Source organism: Microcaecilia unicolor, chromosome 2 (assembly GCF_901765095.1).
Source record: "Microcaecilia unicolor chromosome 2, aMicUni1.1, whole genome shotgun sequence".
Taxonomy (NCBI): domain Eukaryota; kingdom Metazoa; phylum Chordata; class Amphibia; order Gymnophiona; family Siphonopidae; genus Microcaecilia; species Microcaecilia unicolor.
Genome location: NC_044032.1, coordinates 8,559,266 through 8,576,835, shown reverse-complemented (window position 1 = coordinate 8,576,835; position 17,570 = coordinate 8,559,266). Strand labels below are relative to the sequence as shown.

The window sequence follows — 17,570 nt, the reverse complement described above, 5'->3', positions numbered from 1 at the left end:
ATTGATGTACACTCTTTCAGAAGGAATGCACACTTGTTCCTGATAGTGGATGCTTGTGTGCACTATTTACACATTCATGATGGTACACTCTTTCAGAAGGAATGCACACTCGTTCCTGATAGTGGATGCTTGTGTGCACTATTTACACATTCGTGGTGGCACACTCTTTCAGAAGGAATGCACACTCGTTCCTGATAGTGGATGCTTGTGTGCACTATTTACACATTCGTGATGGCACACTCTTTCAGAAGGAATGCACACTCGTTTCCGATAGTGGATGCTTGTGTGCACTATTTACACATTCACGATGGTACATTCTTTCCAAAGACTGTGTACTATTATTGGCAAATCACAAAACAGAAAATGTCATATTTTCTTCTGCTCATTTTCATTTGGTAATGCAATGCAAACTTAGCACAGCCTATTAACTAGCTGCCACCAGTGTGCCATCAAGCAGAGGTGAAATCCTGGTATTCTGGGTGGTCCAGATGTTTCTTATAAAATAGATCCTTCTCTCCTTTGCTTTGGCCATTTGTGCCTGCATTTGAACACAACACTGAATATAGGGTGGGGTTCATTTACCGACTAAAAGTTGTTCTGTCATTTAAGACATTTAAGAGTTGCAGGCAGCTGCTAAAATCCCACATGTTCCAGCATCTGCAGGGGCTGGTCATCCAAGCTGATAGTTTCCCCAAAACACTACATCCCCACCTTAGTACTACCTGTCTCTTGCACAATACCACTCTGTCTGTTATATGGTAGCTTGCCATTGCTGTGACACCACTCACTGGGAGAAGGTCCTGGGAAGAGGGGCAGGGCCAGTTTGAGTGACTGATAGTCTTTCTTTTCCTGCTGCTGCTTTTGAATGGAAACAGTGGGACCTATGCTATGACCAGTTTCCCTTGAAACTAGCATTAAGCCATATTGAGCCTGCAAAGAGGTGGGAAAATGTGGGATACAAATGCAATAAATAATTAAATAAGCATTGTAGATTTTGCTTTCACAGATGAAATAGCATGGCTCATTTGAAAGATGGCCCATTATCTTTCCTCTTCTGGTGGCCTTTCAATAGTGAAGGTATTCTGTAAAATGCTGGTCCTCCATGACACTTCGACACCTCCAGAGGGCCTTCTTAGGATCATTGGGTGTTTATGAAGCTGGGGCTGGAGTTGAGGGCAAATGAGAAGCTTAAAAAAAAGGTCAAAAGCATCTCTCTCACGCTCCCAACTACTTGGTCTTGATGAGAGGGTCACTCGGCCCCCTCAGTTATTACATCTCTGGCTACTCAATGAGTATCACAGCTTCTCTAGACCTGACTAGAATTTCAAAAGCCCCATCCTGTAAAATTTCAAGTCCTACACATAATTGTTCTGAACCGGTAGGTTCTTGAAAGACGTGCTCCAGCCACTGGTCAGAACATAAGAGGAATAGCTGTGCCACCTTTGGCTGCTTAAACTCATTGGTTGAGCTGTGGCTTCCTACTGTGTTCAAACTTATCTTTGGGGGGGGGGGGGGGGGGGACAGAATGGGAGAGAGGAGGTGTAACTCCTTCTATCAATGACTGGATGGCTCTTTTCCCAGGTGTATCCAGGGTAAGACTGGTGGATGGAGATAGTTCCTGCTCTGGAAGACTGGAGATTCAACACGATAACACCTGGGGGACAGTTTGTTATCAGTCTCATTCTCAGTTCCTGCCGGTTTCTGGAAAAGACCTTAAACAGATGGGCTGCGGAACTGTCTTACACGTATTTACAGAAACTCCCTCCGGAGAAACCCCGACGAGTTTTGTGGACTATGACACTACGTGCATGGGAGTACCAGGGAGGGTGAGATGTTCACACAGTTTCAAACAGGCGGAGCAGTGCAAGGCGTATTTTACAATCAAAGATTTTAGCAGCTCAGATTCAGGTACTGCCAATTTTATTTAATGCTAATAAAACTGATAGTGGCGTGGTATCACTTTATTCCGATATTCAACAGCTCTGTCCGTTTAAGTAGAACTGGTGAATACGCGTCAAAGCGGTGACCGTTGCTGCCATGTCTAACTTAAAGGGATGAGTTATCTGGAGAGTGGCTGAATTTTGCCGCTCTCTAGGTGACTTTCCTTGCAGCCCCAGCCTGTCCGTCAATCCATCTCCCAACATATTGATAACGTCTATTCATGTAGAGCTTCTTTTACAAAGCAGCGCTGCTGAGTCTCGGTGCGGCAAATGAGAGGAAGTCCATTCAATTCCTTTGGGTTTTCTCGCATTTGCAGCGCGGGAATCGCTAGCGCAGCTTTGTAAAAGAAGCTCATAATTTCACACAGCAGATGAATGATAAAAAGTTACACAGGAACGCTTTTATTTACATAGTAACATAGTAGATGACGGCAGAAAAAGACCCGCACGGTCCATCCAGTCTGCCCAACAAGATAACTCATGTTTGCTGCTTTTTGTGTATACCCTACTTTGATTTGTACCTGTGCTCTTCAGGGCACAGACCGTATAAGTCTGCCCAGCACTATCCCCGCCTCCCAACCACCAGCCCCGCCTCCCAACCACCGGCTCTGGCATAGACCGTATAAGTCTGCCCAGCACTATCCCCTCCTCCCAACCACCAGCCCCGCCTCCCAACCACCGGCTCTGGCACAGACCGTATAAGTCTGCCCAGCACTATCCCCGTCTCCCACCACCGGCTCTGGCACAGACCATATAAGTCTGCCCAGCACTATCCCCGCCTCCCAACCACCAGCCCCGCCTCCCAACCACCGGCTCTGGCACAGACCGTATAAGTCTGCCCAGCACTATCCCCGTCTCCCACCACCGGCTCTGGCACAGACCGTATAAGTCTGCCCAGCACTATCCCTGTCTCCCACCACCGGCTCTGGCACAGACCGTATAAGTCTGCCCAGCACTATCCCCGCCTCCCAACCACCAGCCCCGCCTCCCAACCACCGGCTCTGGCACAGACCGTATAAGTCTGCCCAGCACTATCCCCGTCTCCCACCACCGGCTCTGGCACAGACCGTATAAGTCTGCCCAGCACTATCCCTGTCTCCCACCACCGGCTCTGGCACAGACCGTATAAGTCTGTCCAGCACTATCCCTGTCTCCCACCACCGGCTCTGGCACAGACCGTATAAGTCTGTCCAGCACTATCCCCGCCTCCCAACCACCAGCCCCGCCTCCCGATCTTGACTAAGCTATTTATTATTATTTATTATTACTATTCTTTATTTTAGAAAAAGCCATTTATGTATACTAGGCCCAGTAACAATGGGGTTGATATTCAAAAAAGTTTAACTAGGAAGGATTCTTTCCTGATAACATCAAATTGGAAGGTGGTGGAGTACTATCAATTCAAACACACTGAGGTGTGTTAGTGTTCTTAAATCACCTTTAAAGGTGTGTTAAACACTAACACGCCTATCAGTGGCGTAGCTAGGTGGGACCACGGGGGCCTGGTTTTGCAGGTGGGGGTCCACAACCCCCGCCAGCTGAAGCCTTGTCCAGCGCCACCCTGTTTCCTGCCCTGCTCTCTCTTCCTCCTCACGTCCTGCATTCTCCTTTCAGTGAAATTGAGCGTGAAAGGAGCGTGCAGGACATAAGGAGGAAGAGAGAGCAGGGCAGGGAACGCGGCGCTGGACCAGGCTTCAGCTGGCGGGGGTTGGGGACCCCCTCCAGCCAAGGTATTTGCTGCTGAGGGGTACGGCAGGGCGGCGGGGAGTACGGCGAGGCGGTGGGGGGAGCGGCGGAGGGGCAGCAGACTAAAATGTGCCCCCCCCACCTCAGGCTCTGGCCCCCTCCCACCGCTTGGTCTAGCTATGCCCTGACGCCTATACATTTCTGTTAGCGTTTAACACGCGTTAACAATGCTAACACGCCTATACCACACCTTTGTAAACATGGGCGTAAATTCAACAAGAGGAACTATTGGACACAAGGAGGAAATAGCTTCAGTTGACCCTGACCGCTTTAGAGTAACGGCTTTCAAGGGTTCCATTGTCTATTATAGGCATCGAAAACCTCCTGTGTATTTTATTATTGTCAAAAATATCACGCTCCACTGCAAATCACTTTAGAAAAATAGTTCTTCACTTATATACTTTCAACCATCGCAGCTGTCCGACGGTGGCCAGCATTTCGTTAACTGCTTCAGGGACTTGCGGTGTGCAATTAGCAGGAGCAGATTTCTGAAACAATATGAACAAACAGTATTGCATTCTTGACCCACTCAAGATTTATCCATATCATCAATATCACAGTGCTCTTACTTCAGAAACTAAGGTGTCCTTTTACAAAGCAGCGGTAAGCCCAACACGGGTTTACCGCTCGCTAAAAAGGAAGTACCTAGTTCCCTCCCCCCCCAACATGCGCCATTTCCAGTGCCGCAAAAATATTTCAATATTTATAACGCTGGTATGTACCCGGGCGATAATTGGGCAGTGTTGTGCATTGCCTGGTTACTGCTGGGTTAGAACAGGAGAACTTACCGCCACTTCAATGGGCGGAGCCTTCTTTTCTTAACGTCTTACGTCATTCAGTAGAAACCAATCATAAGTACATAAGTAATGCCATACTGGGAAAAGACCAAGGGTCCATCGAGCCCAGCATCTTGTCCACGACAGCGGCCAATCCAGGCCAAGGGTACCTGGCAAGCTTCCCAAACGTACAAACATTCTATACATGTTATTCCTGGGATTTTGGATTATTCCAAGTCCGTTTAGTAGCGGTTTATGGACTTGTCCTTTAGGAAACCGTCCAACCCCTTTTTAAACTCTGCTAAGCTAACCGCCTTCACCACATTTTCCGGCAATGAATTCCAGAGTTTAATTACACGTTGGGTGAAGAAAAATTTTCTCCGATTTGTTTTAAATTTACTGCACTGTAGTTTAATCGCATGCCCCCTAGTATTTTTGGAAAGCGTGAACAGACGCTTCACATCCACCTGTTCCACTCCACTCATTATTTTATATACCTCTATCATGTCTCCCCTCAGCCGTCTCTTCTCCAAGCTCAATAGCCCTAGCCTCCTTTGTCTTTGGATCGGGAATCTTCAATTACACCGTTCTTCAAACACCAATGAAAAACAAAGGTGGGAGATCCAAAAAAAGTGTTGCCACTCTATCTTCAAATTCAGACCTTCTGGTTCAAGAGACTTCAATCTGAATATCCAGCATTGTTCTGCTTGTAGCAACCGACGTCTCCTATTCCCACCCCTATTTTTAGGTGATACCCACTCCAATACAATGCATTTCAATAATGGAAAATCATGCTTCATTTGCATACAGCGTGCCGCCAACTAAGATGTTTCTTTACACATCTGAATCATGCTCTTATGTTCCAACGATCGTAAATTCAACGCTCTTGAAATTTGTCCAACATATCATTTTTGACATGGGAACATATGCAGTAAACTACATAAGACATCAGACAGTTGGTATTCGCCCTTAATTTTAACACTTTTTTAAGTAGAGGAGTGTGGTAGCCGTGTTAGTCCACTCTTAAGGTTATCAATAGAAATCAAACAAAATAAAACATGGAAAAGAAAATAAGATGATACCTTTTTTATTGGACATAACTTAATACATTTCTTGATTAGCTTTCGAAGGTTGCCCTTCTTCGTCAGATCGGAAATAAGCAAATGTGCTAGCTGACAGTGTATATAAGTGAAAACATTCAAGCATTACTATGACAGTCTGACAGGGTGGGAGGATGGGGGTGGGTCGGAGGTATGCATGGGGACATCAAAGTTTATCATTGATATTCTAACAGGATGGGTGTGGATAGGTGAGGGGTGGGGTGATCAACAGAGACATACAGCTTTATGGTTTATAATGGGCTAGGAACCCCAGGTCCTTGTTAAGTCCTTTCTGTTGGATGTTAAAATATTCAATCATTCTGATTTCAAAGGTCTTACGTTCTTGTATGGTTTTAAAATTACCTTTCAGTATTCTCACTGTGAAATCACTGGTACAGTGTCCTGTTTCTGTGGGACAGCACTTCACAGAACCAGGACACTGTACCAGTGATTTCACAGTGAGAATACTGAAAGGTAACTTTAAAACCATACAAGAACGTAAGACCTTTGAAGTCAGAATGATTGAATGTTTTAACATCCAACAGAAAGGACTTAACAAGGACCTGGGGTTCCTAGCCCATTATAAACCATAAAGCTGTATGTCTCTGTTGATCACCCCAGCCCTCACCTATCCACACCCATCCTGTTAGAATATCAATGATATGCTTTGATGTCCCCATGCATACCTCCGACCCACCCCCATCCTCCCACCCTGTCAGACTGTCATAGTAATGCTTGAATGTCTTCACTTATATACACTGTCAGCTAGCACATTTGCTTATTTCCGATCTGAGGAAGAAGGGCAACCTTCGAAAGCTAATCAAGAAATGTATTAAGTTATGTCCAATAAAAAAGGTATCATCTTATTTTCTTTTCCATGTTTTATTTTGTTTGATTTCTATTGAACACTTTTTTAAAAACCTCCTGCCTTCATTTTGATTGGTGTTTGAAGAATGGTGTAATTGAATATTCCCAGTTCATGATTGGTTTATCTTCAACTTTTGTAAGCACGGTTGGAGGTGATTTAATCTAGTGCTGGTTTCCCTTTTCATTTTCTCTCATTTGTACAGGTATGCAACCCAGTATAAATTCCATTATTTTCACATGGAAAGGCTTCCAAGATAACCCCAATTTGTGTCTGCAGCTGGATTCCTAAATCTGTATTTATTAATGGTGATCTTTTGGGTCAAGAAACGTAAATCAAATAAGCAAAGATTTGCATTGCATTAACACGTTTTATCTCTCCCTTTAACTCAGCTATTTCAGCTGTAAGACTTGTAGATGGAAACAGCCCCTGTGATGGCACGCTGGAGGTCTATTCCTATCACACGTGGCAGCGAGTGACAGGACAGCTTCAAGATGACACAGTGGCTGAAGTAGCATGCAGACAGCTTGGGTGTCGTGGTTTACGATATGTGTTGAACATACCTACTGACGGAGATCGGTTTCTGCCCGTTGTGTGCACTGGCGAGGAGGAGAATCTGTCCGAATGCCTCACCTACCTTGCAAATCCATTCAATGAAAGCTCTCACCATGTGGGAATGGTGTGCTCAGTACCAGGTAATGTAGTGTTTTACAACAGATACAAAACAGGGCAATAGTTGTGCATAGGTTGGACTCATAATATTTATTTACTAGTATAAAAGGCCCGTTTCGGTAGGCAATGAAATGGGCGCTAGCAAGGTAATCCCCCCCTCCCCGCAGCATCCTTCCTGTCTCCCCTGCCCCCACCCTGCAGCCACCCATCTGGTCTCAGGACCCCCTCCCCACCAACCCTCCTCTGCCCCTGCAGCCACGCATGTGCAGCGGCCCTCCACTCTCCCCTGCTCCCCCCTGCAGCCACCCATGTCCAGTGACTCTCCTCTCCCCCTGCCCCCCTGCAGCTACCCATGTCCAGAGACCCTCCTCTCCCCTGCCCCCCTGAAGCCACCCATGTCCAGCAACCCTCCTCTCCCCCTGCAGCTACCCATGTCCAGCGACCCTCCTCTCCCCTGCCCCCCTGCAGCCACCCATGTCCAACGACCCTCCTCTCCTTTCCCCTTGCCCCCCCTGTAGCCACCCATGTCCAGCGACCCACCTCTCTCCCCTGCCCCCCCCCCCCGCAGCCACCCATGTCCAACGACCCTCCTCTCCCCCTGCCCCCCTGCAGCGTCCCTTCTGTCTCTCCTGCCCTCACCTGCAGCCACCCATCTGGTCTCAGGACCCCATCCCCACCTCCCTCTTCCCTGCCCCCCTCCCCGCAGCCATCCATGTCCAGCGACCCTCCTCTCCCCCTGCAGCCACCCATGTCCAGCGACCCTATCCTCCCCCCTCAGCGCATCACCCAAGCCCCTACCCCCCCTCGGGCACATCAACCCCCTCGCCACCCGCAGCCGCCAATACTAACGCTGTCCGGCCGCTGCTGCGTCTCCTGTTGAGCAGCAGCGGCCGGTTCAAAAAGAAAAAAGCCAAAAAAAGATTTTAAACCTGAAACGTGGCTCCGTAGACAGCCATCTGGCATTGGCTGTCATCTCTGCAGCTGCTCCTCCTCTCCCCTCTGACGTCGCTGCGCTCCTCCGGGGTCTTCCTGCAGGGGCAGTGACGTGGAGGGGAGAGCAGAGGAGGAGCGGCAGCAGTGACGACAGCCAATGCCAGATGGCTGTCTACGGAGCCGCATTTCAGGTTAAAAATCTTTTTTTGGCTTTTTTCTTTTTGTACCGGCCGCTGCTGCTCCACAGGAGAAGCAGCAGTGGCTGGACAGCGTTAGTATTGGCGGCTGCGGGTGGCGAGGGAGTTGATGTGCCCGAGAGGGGGGTAGGGGCTTTGGTGATGCGCCGAGGGGAGGGTCTTGGGTGATGCGTCGAGGGGGGGGTAGGGACCTGGGTGTTGCGCCGAGGGGGGCACTGAGGGCTGATTGGTAGGCCTGGCTCGCGGTTTTGCAGGGTAGGGGCTTGGGTGTTGCGCCGAGGGGGGGGCACTGACAGCTGTTTCCCAGGCAGGGGGAGGAGAAGGGAAACATGCTCCGCGTGTTTCCCTACTCCTCCCCTTGCCTTGGAATCAGCTGTCAGTGACATCACTGACGTCAGTGCATTCTATACTGCCTAGCAGACCACCTCCGAGGGAGCCACAGTCCCAGGCACATTAGAACGTTGGAGGTGAGAATTATTATATAGGATTGGTGCTTTTAACCCACATTATCTGGAGTTACATAGTTATAGTGCTACTGGACATGAGTGGAGTTGAACGGGTTGATATGAAGCGTCTGTTCACGCTTTCCAAAAATACTAGGACTAGGGGGCATGCGATGAAGCTACAATGTAGTATATTTATAATGAATCAGAGAAAATTTTTTTTCACTCAACATGTAATTAAATTCTGGAATTCGTTGCCAGAGAATGTGGTAAAGGCGGTTAGCTTAGCGGAGTTTAAAAAAGGTTTGGACGGCTTCCTAAAGGAAAAGTCCATAGATTGTTATTAAATGGACTTGGGGAAAATCCACTATTTCTGGAATAAGCAGTATAAAATGTTTTGTACATTTTTGGGATCTTGCCAGGTATTTGTGATGTGGATTGACCACTGTTGGAAACAGGATGCTGGGCTCGATGGACCTTTGGTCTTTCCAAGTATGGCAATACTTATGTACTTATGGAGATGTGCAGCATTGTCCATTGGTGATAAGTATTCAGGTACGATATCTCCCTGATGTACGGTCTTTATACTATAATTGTGTACCTGAGACAATCCAAAAAGATACCGCACAGAGTGTGTAGGTGCACTTAATCCCCACGAGACAAAGTAAAAGAAAAACAGAGGAGGGGTGGGGAAGATAGGCTCTTTCCAAACAATGGAGAAGACGTATGATTTTAAATAAAAAGTAATGTTTATTACAACAAGTTGACTGAACACAGCCGTGTTTCGGCACCGTGGCGCCTTCTTCAGGAGTCTTGCCCCAGCTTCAACAATCAGGCCAGTCAGGCATCCCCTTCCTGTGATTTAACAGCACCTCTTCTGGACCGCGGGGGTTTGGGAGAAGAGGTGCTGTCAAATCGCAGGAAGGGGATGCCCAACTGGCCTGATTGTTGAAGCTGGGGGAAGACTCCTGAAGAAGGCGCCATGTCACCGAAACACGGCTGTGTTGAGTCAACTTGTAATAAACATTACTTTTTATTTAAAACTAGTAAAAAAGGCCCGTTTCTGACACAAATGAAACGGGCACTAGCAAGGTTTTCCTCGGAGTGTGTATGTTTGAGAGAGTGTATGTGAGAGTGACTGTGTGTGAGAGAGAGAGTGAATGTGCAAGTGTGTGTGTGAGAGAGAGTGAGTCTGGGTGCAAGTGTGTGTGTGAGAATGAGAGTGTGTGCAAGTTCGTATGTAAGAGACAGTGTGAGAGAGAGTGTTTCACACAGATACAGTGTGTGCGAGAGAGAGAGTGTATGTGAGACACAGACTCTCTGTGAGACTGAGTGTATGAGACCAAGAGAGTGTGTGAGTGACTGTCCAGCTTATAATCGAAAGTAATCGCCGGCTATTTCCCGACACAAATCGGGATATGGCCGGCGATTTCGCAAAAGCGGCGAAAAGCGTATAATCGAAAGCTACATTTGTGATAGCTTCGCCGCTTTCCCTTCGCCTCGCTGGCGAAAGTTCAAAGGGGCGTGTTGGTGGCGAAGCGAAGGCGGGACAGGGGCAGGCTTGGGCGTGGCTACCAGATGGCCGGCTTTCGCGGATAATGGAAAAATAAAACCTGGCGATAAGCAGTATTTCGCCGGGTTTACTTGGTCCTTTTATTTTCGCGACCAAGCCTCAAAAAGGTGCCCCAACTGACCAGATGACCACTGGAGGGAATGGGGGATGACCTCCCCTTACTCCCCCAGTGGTCGCCAACCCCCTCCCATACTAAAATTATTAAAATACAAACCTTTTTTGCCAGCCTGTATGCCAGCCTCAAATGTCATACCCAGCACCCTGACAGCAGTATGTACAGTGGGGGAAATAAGTATTTGATCCCTTGCTGATTTTGTAAGTTTGCCCACTGACAAAGACATGAGCAGCCCATAATTGAAGGGTAGGTTATTGGTAACAGTGAGAGATAGCACATCACAAATTAAATCCGGAAAATCACATTGTGGAAAGTATATGAATTTATTTGCATTCTGCAGAGGGAAATAAGTATTTGATCCCCCACCAACCAGTAAGAGATCTGGCCCCTACAGACCAGGTAGATGCTCCAAATCAACTCGTTACCTGCATGACAGACAGCTGTCGGCAATGGTCACCTGTATGAAAGACACCTGTCCACAGACTCAGTGAATCAGTCAGACTAACCTCTACAAAATGGCCAAGAGCAAGGAGCTGTCTAAGGATGTCAGGGACAAGATCATACACCTGCACAAGGCTGGAATGGGCTACAAAACCATCAGTAAGACGCTGGGCGAGAAGGAGACAACTGTTGGTGCCATAGTAAGAAAATGGAAGAAGTACAAAATGACTGTCAATCGACAAAGATCTGGGGCTCCACGCAAAATCTCACCTCGTGGGGTATCCTTGATCATGAGGAAGGTTAGAAATCAGCCTACAACTACAAGGGGGGAACTTGTCAATGATCTCAAGGCAGCTGGGACCACTGTCACCACGAAAACCATTGGTAACACATTACGACATAACGGATTGCAATCCTGCAGTGCCCGCAAGGTCCCCCTGCTCCGGAAGGCACATGTGACGGCCCATCTGAAGTTTGCCAGTGAACACCTGGATGATGCCGAGAGTGATTGGGAGAAGGTGCTGTGGTCAGATGAGACAAAAATTGAGCTCTTTGGCATGAACTCAACTCGCCGTGTTTGGAGGAAGAGAAATGCTGCCTATGACCCAAAGAACACCGTCCCCACTGTCAAGCATGGAGGTGGAAATGTTATGTTTTGGGGGTGTTTCTCTGCTAAGGGCACAGGACTACTTCACCGCATCAATGGGAGAATGGATGGGGCCATGTACCATACAATTCTGAGTGACAACCTCCTTCCCTCCGCCAGGGCCTTAAAAATGGGTCGTGGCTGGGTCTTCCAGCACGACAATGACCCAAAACATACAGCCAAGGCAACAAAGGAGTGGCTCAGGAAGAAGCACATTAGGGTCATGGAGTGGCCTAGCCAGTCACCAGACCTTAATCCCATTGAAAACTTATGGAGGGAGCTGAAGCTGCGAGTTGCCAAGCGACAGCCCAGAACTCTTAATGATTTAGAGATGATCTGCAAAGAGGAGTGGACCAAAATTCCTCCTGACATGTGTGCAAACCTCATCATCAACTACAGAAGACGTCTGACCGCTGTGCTTGCCAACAAGGGTTTTGCCACCAAGTATTAGGTCTTGTTTGCCAGAGGGATTAAATACTTATTTCCCTCTGCAGAATGCAAATAAATTCATATACTTTCCACAATGTGATTTTCCGGATTTAATTTGTGATGTGCCATCTCTCACTGTTACCAATAACCTACCCTTCAATTATGGGCTGCTCATGTCTTTGTCAGTGGGCAAACTTACAAAATCAGCAAGGGATCAAATACTTATTTCCCCCACTGTAGGTCCCTGGAACAGTTGTTGTTGGTTGCAGTGGACTGCAGAAAGGCAGAGCCAGGCCCATCCTCCCCCTACCTGTTCCACTTGTGGTGGGTAATGTTGAGCCCTCCCAAACCCCCCAAAACCCACTGTACCCACATGTAGGTGCCCCCCTTCAGCCCTTAGGGCTAGGGTAATGGTGCACACTTGTGGGCAGTGGGTTTTGGGGGGGATTTGGGGGACTCAGCACACAAGGGAAGGGTGCTATGCACCTGGAAGCTAATTGGTTGTTTATAAAAGATGTTTGAAGTGCCCCCTAGGGTGCCCGGTTGGTGTCCTGGCATGTGAGGGGGACGGACCATTGCACTACAAATGCTGGCTCTTCCCACGGCCAAATGCCTTAGATTTCGCCGGGTTTGAGATCGCCGGCAGTTTTTTCCATTATCGCGGAAAAACAAAACTGGCGATCTCAAACCCGGCGAAATCCAAGGCATTTCGCCGGCCCACACTGTATTATCGAAAAAAAAGATGGTCGGCCATCTTTTTTGAAAATACGGTTCCGGCCAGCTGTTGCGCCGCCGCCAAAATAGATCGCCGGCGACCTATTTCGCCGGCGACGTTCGATTATTCCCCTCTGTGTAACACATAGAGAGTGAATGTGATACAGTGTGAGACATAGAGTGTGTGAGAGACAGTGTGTGAGAGTGAGAGAAAGACATTGACTATGAGAGAGTGTGTGAGAAAGAGAGTGTGTGTGTGTGTGTGACAGATACCTCCCCCCCCCCTCTGGTGTCAGGCCCCCCTCCCTCCCTCTCTCTGGTGTCAGCCCTCCCCCTCTCTCTGAGCGTTACTGTGCAGGACGCTGAGCTCTGGCTGTGCTTCAAGGAACTGACCAATCCTATTTAATAGAATCCACCTCCAACATTCTGAAGCCGAGAAACCTCGTGTGGTTGGTCACTTCTGCTTGTGACAAACCCGGAAGTACGTGATGTCAATTCAGGAGATGGATACAGAGAGCAGGAATGCCTCAGCCATGCAGTCAGCTTCAGAATGCTGGAGGTGCCTTTTATTATATAGGATCATATGTCTTCTCCGTTGTTTGGAAAGAGCCTATCTTCCCCACCCCTCCTCTGTTTTTCTTTTACCTGAGACAATGGCAGATAAAGGAATGCACCCCCCGGAAAATGAATGAGCCACAGACTCTAAGCAAATCAGGAACATTGCCCAAACCCTTGGAACAAACAAGTGCCTCTATCGCTACTGCTCACTTACTTCTCTCAGTTCTTACCTGCATTCCCGATGATCTCAGTTCTTGTTACCCTGTGCATGTAGTTCCAATATTTTTAGCTCTTCTTAGTTAGTTATTTTTTATTTATTTATTTATTTAATATTATTATCAAATATACACACACTTGTTATGGAAAAACAGCTGAAAATAATCAAGGAATACAATTAAATATCACAGAATATATAATCCTTCTTAGACCACAACATTGGGGGGAGAGGAGGGGGTAGAAATATGACAAGGAGGTCAATTAAAAAGGAAATAATGTGAAATACCCCACACTATTATCTAAATATAACGCTTGCTAGAACTATCCGGTAATGATTTCTTTCATATCCACAAAAGCCTTCAACTGCTTAGGCCGAAAAAAAAGTGTATTTCACACCCATATATTTAATTAAACACTTACAAGGATATGCTAGCAAAAATGATACTCCCAAAGGTAACACGTCTTGCTGCAGTGCTAGAAAGCTTTCCTGTGATCTTGAATTTGTTTTGTCACATCTGGATAAATCCAAACCTTCTTTCCACAGAAAGGGGTCTGGCCGTGGTATCAGCTCAAGGAAAGTGCTGCTGGCTTGTTTGGAAGAGTGCTGAACATTTCCTCCTGCTCAGACAGTCAGCACTCTTCCTAACAAGCCAGCAGCACTTTCCTTGAGCTGATGCCAGGGCCAGCAGGCTGTGCATGCATGAAAACTAAGCATGTGACGAGGGGCTGGTGTTGGTTTCAGCTCGAGGCAAGTGCTGCCACCTGCCGTTTGAAAGAGCACTGGCTGCCTGAGAAGGAGGAAATCTTCAGCTGATGGGGTTTGAGGACCTCTGCAAGCCATAGCAAGAGTGCACAATTTTGGGTGGGCCAGAGTCCAAATAGGGTGGGCCCTGGCCCACCCAGGCCCACCCATGGCTACGTCACTGGCAGCACATAGTATTAATTTATCTTAATTCTTGTCAGACCCACAGAGAGGTCAAGAGTATGCATTAGTTCTTGCTCACATTTCTTGATGACATTCTCGCTTGCATTTCAGCTGATCTCAATTATTGTTGCCCCGAGCATGTGTCTCTAATACTATTAGTTCCTGCTCTCCAATTCCTGCTTGTGTTATCAAGGACTGAAACTTCCTGTTGCCCAGAACATAAAGTTTTATTTTGATCTCAAATTCTTGTCTACCTAATGTGAAAGAACATCAATCAGTTCAAATCCCAAGGAGTGGCCTAGTGGTTAGGGTGGTGGACTTTGGTCCTGGGGAACTGAGGAACTCAGTTCAATTCCCTGCACAGGCAGCTCCTTGTGAACTCTGGGCAAGTCACTTAACCCTCCATAGCCTGCCATGAGTGGGAAAGCGTGGGGTACAAAATGTAACAAAAATAAACTAGAGCTTGTATTATTAATGCCACCAGGCCAAGTTGTATTACTGTTTATCTTATTCCTTGACGCCATGAACTTGTAGTTCTAGTCACTCCGAACATGCACTTCCGTTGACCTTAATTTCTTATTTACCTTTCTTCAGCGCCTAACCGCTCGAGAAATATAAAATACCCCAATCTATCCACCCTATCAGATTAACTGTTCACTCGTCCTCTAGATTGTTCACTTGTCTTTAGATTGCTCTCTTGTCTTTTAGATTGTAAGCTCTTTGAGCAGGGACTGTCCTTCTATGTTTGAATTGTACAGCACTGCGTAACCCTGTAGCGCTTTAGAAATGGTTGTTGTTGTTAAACTGACATTAGCAATTGGCTAGTGCCCAATAAAAAGAAGTAAGCTACTCACCAGCCGAAATCAGTAAGTTCCAATCTCTACCCATTCGACAATTCTCTTCCTTCGCTTGGGATTTCCTTCACACACGATGAGTGGAAAGACAGTAGGCAAAAATCTAATAGCCTAGTACCTAATTGTGTCCTTACTACTTACAACCAGCTCACTCGCACTAGCTCATGGCAATGAATACAAGATCCCTGTCCTTATCAACAGAAGACACAGCTTCAATTGTGATGCATCACAGTTGAATTTGGTAGCTAAGATTTAATGCTAAAAACTGCAGGGTCATGCACTTGGGCTGCAAAACCCTGAGGGCCCTACACTTTAGGGGGTGGAGAACTTTTGTGCACAAAAGAGGAACAGGACTTGGATGTTGATTGTATGTGATGATCTTAAGGTGGCCAAACAGGTTGAAAAGGTGATGGTGAAGCTAGAAGGATGCTGGGGTGCATAGAGAGAGGAATAGCCAGTAGGAAAAAGGAGGCGATGATGCCCCTGTGTAAGACTCTGGTGAGACCTCATTTACAATATTGTGTACAATTCTGGAGACTGCATCTTCAAAAAAATATAAACAAGGTGGAGTTGGTTGAGAAGGTGGATACTAAAATGGTCAGCGGTCTTCGTCATAAAGAGTATGGGGACAGACTTAAAGATCTTAATATGTATACTTTGGAAGAATGGTAGAAGAGAGGAGATATGATAGAGACATTTAAATATATATGCGGCAGAAATGCAAAGAGGGCAAGTCTAGGGGTATAGGGTGAAGGTGAAAGGGGCAGACTCAGAAGTAACCTGAGGAAACATTTCTTCACGTGGAACGACCTTCCTGTGGAAGTGGTGGAAACAAAAACAGTATCTGAAGTCAAGAGATCTTGGGACATGTACATAGGATCTCTAAGGGAGAATAGATGGCATGGATGGGCAGACTGGATAGGCCATATGGTCTTTATCTGCCTACATTTTTCTTGGTTTTTCTGTTTCTATTCACATCAACTACTAAACTCTATTATTTATTTTTGTTACATTTGTACCCCGCACTTTCCCACTCATGGCAGGCTCAATGCGGCTTACATGGGGCAATGGAGGGTTAAGTGACTTGCCCAGAGTCACAAGGAGCTGCCTGTGCCTGAAGTGGGAATCAAACTCAGTTCCTCAGTTCCCCAGGACCAAAGTCCACCACCCTAACCACTAGGCCACTCCTCCACTAGGCCACTCCTCCACTTTTACCAACTGTTTCCCATTCACAGTGACTGGAAACTCTCGGGGGATAGGATGGACTTCTGAATAAGTGTGTCTAAATCAGCCTGCAGCAGCCAATGTTTAAGGAAAGTGGCTGAGTATTCTCAGATTATTTTCAATCAATTTAAATTCTCTCTTCTTAGTATTTTTTAAATTTTATATTCATAACCTTCCAGTGCAGTATCACTTGTAGCAATACTTGCTACAGCAAACAGGAATCAGGAGATATCCTCACATTACTATTTCGTCATACTAAAATACACAAAGAAAAGAATCATTTCATCTAATCTCCACCCTCCTGGCAGTAGTAAATAGCAGAATTAATGAAGTTTAAATGCTGCAAAATGTATATGGACACAGCTAACATAAGTACATAAGTAATGGCATGGAATACTGGGAAAAGACCAAAGGGCCATCGAGCCCAGCATCTTGTCCCCGACAGCGGCCAATCCAGGTCACTAAACTCATTTTGCGTAACACCCTCTGTTACCCATTAATCCCTGATTTGTTTTTCCATTACCTAAGGAATCCACTGTGAGGGAATTATGTCCCTTGTATTCTGTGATGGCTCTTTCAATTTTTGCTTGTTCAGTAGCCCTGCTAAATGACCGAAGGCACGGAATATTGAAAATGTGTTTTGAAAACATGTGCGAATCATATACCACTAACCAGGTGATTCTACTGCCAGTTGTACACATTCTTATGTTATGTTTTCAGATGACAAGCAATCATGTCCCAATGATTAGGAAATCATTGGGACATGTGGCCTAGTGGTTAGGGTGGTGGACTTTGGTCCTGAGGAACTGAGTTCAATTCCCACTTCAGGCACAGGCAGCTCCTTGTGACTCTGGGCAAGTCACTTAACCCTCCATTGCCCCATGTAAGCCGCATTGAGCCTGCCATGAGTGGGAAAGCGCAGGGTACAAATGTAACAAAAATAAAATAGATACTATTGGAGATTCTACATGGAATGTTGCTACTATTGGAGATTCTACATGGAATGTTGCTATTCCACTAGCAACAATCCATGTAGAAGGCTGCGTAGGCTTCTGTTTCTGTGAGTCTGACGTCCTGCACGTACGTGCAGGACGTCAGACTCACAGAAGCAGAAGCCTGCGCGGCCACATTGGTGATCTGATTTCTACATGGAATGTTGCTAGTGGAATAGCAACATTCCATGTAGAATCTCAAATAGTAGCA

At 46.7% G+C, this 17,570-nt stretch overlaps 1 protein-coding gene across 1 annotated transcript in view; it reads left to right on the top strand.

Annotated features, from left to right (window-relative positions):
- The window catches only part of LOC115461775 (CD5 antigen-like), a 73,653-nt gene that overhangs the window by 15,884 nt on the left and 40,199 nt on the right, over positions 1 to 17,570 (top strand). The window contains exons 3-4 of the mRNA XM_030191820.1: positions 1,582 to 1,908; positions 6,820 to 7,122. Of these exons, the coding sequence (XP_030047680.1) occupies positions 1,582 to 1,908; positions 6,820 to 7,122 (630 nt within the window). The remainder of the gene's footprint in view (positions 1 to 1,581; positions 1,909 to 6,819; positions 7,123 to 17,570) is intronic.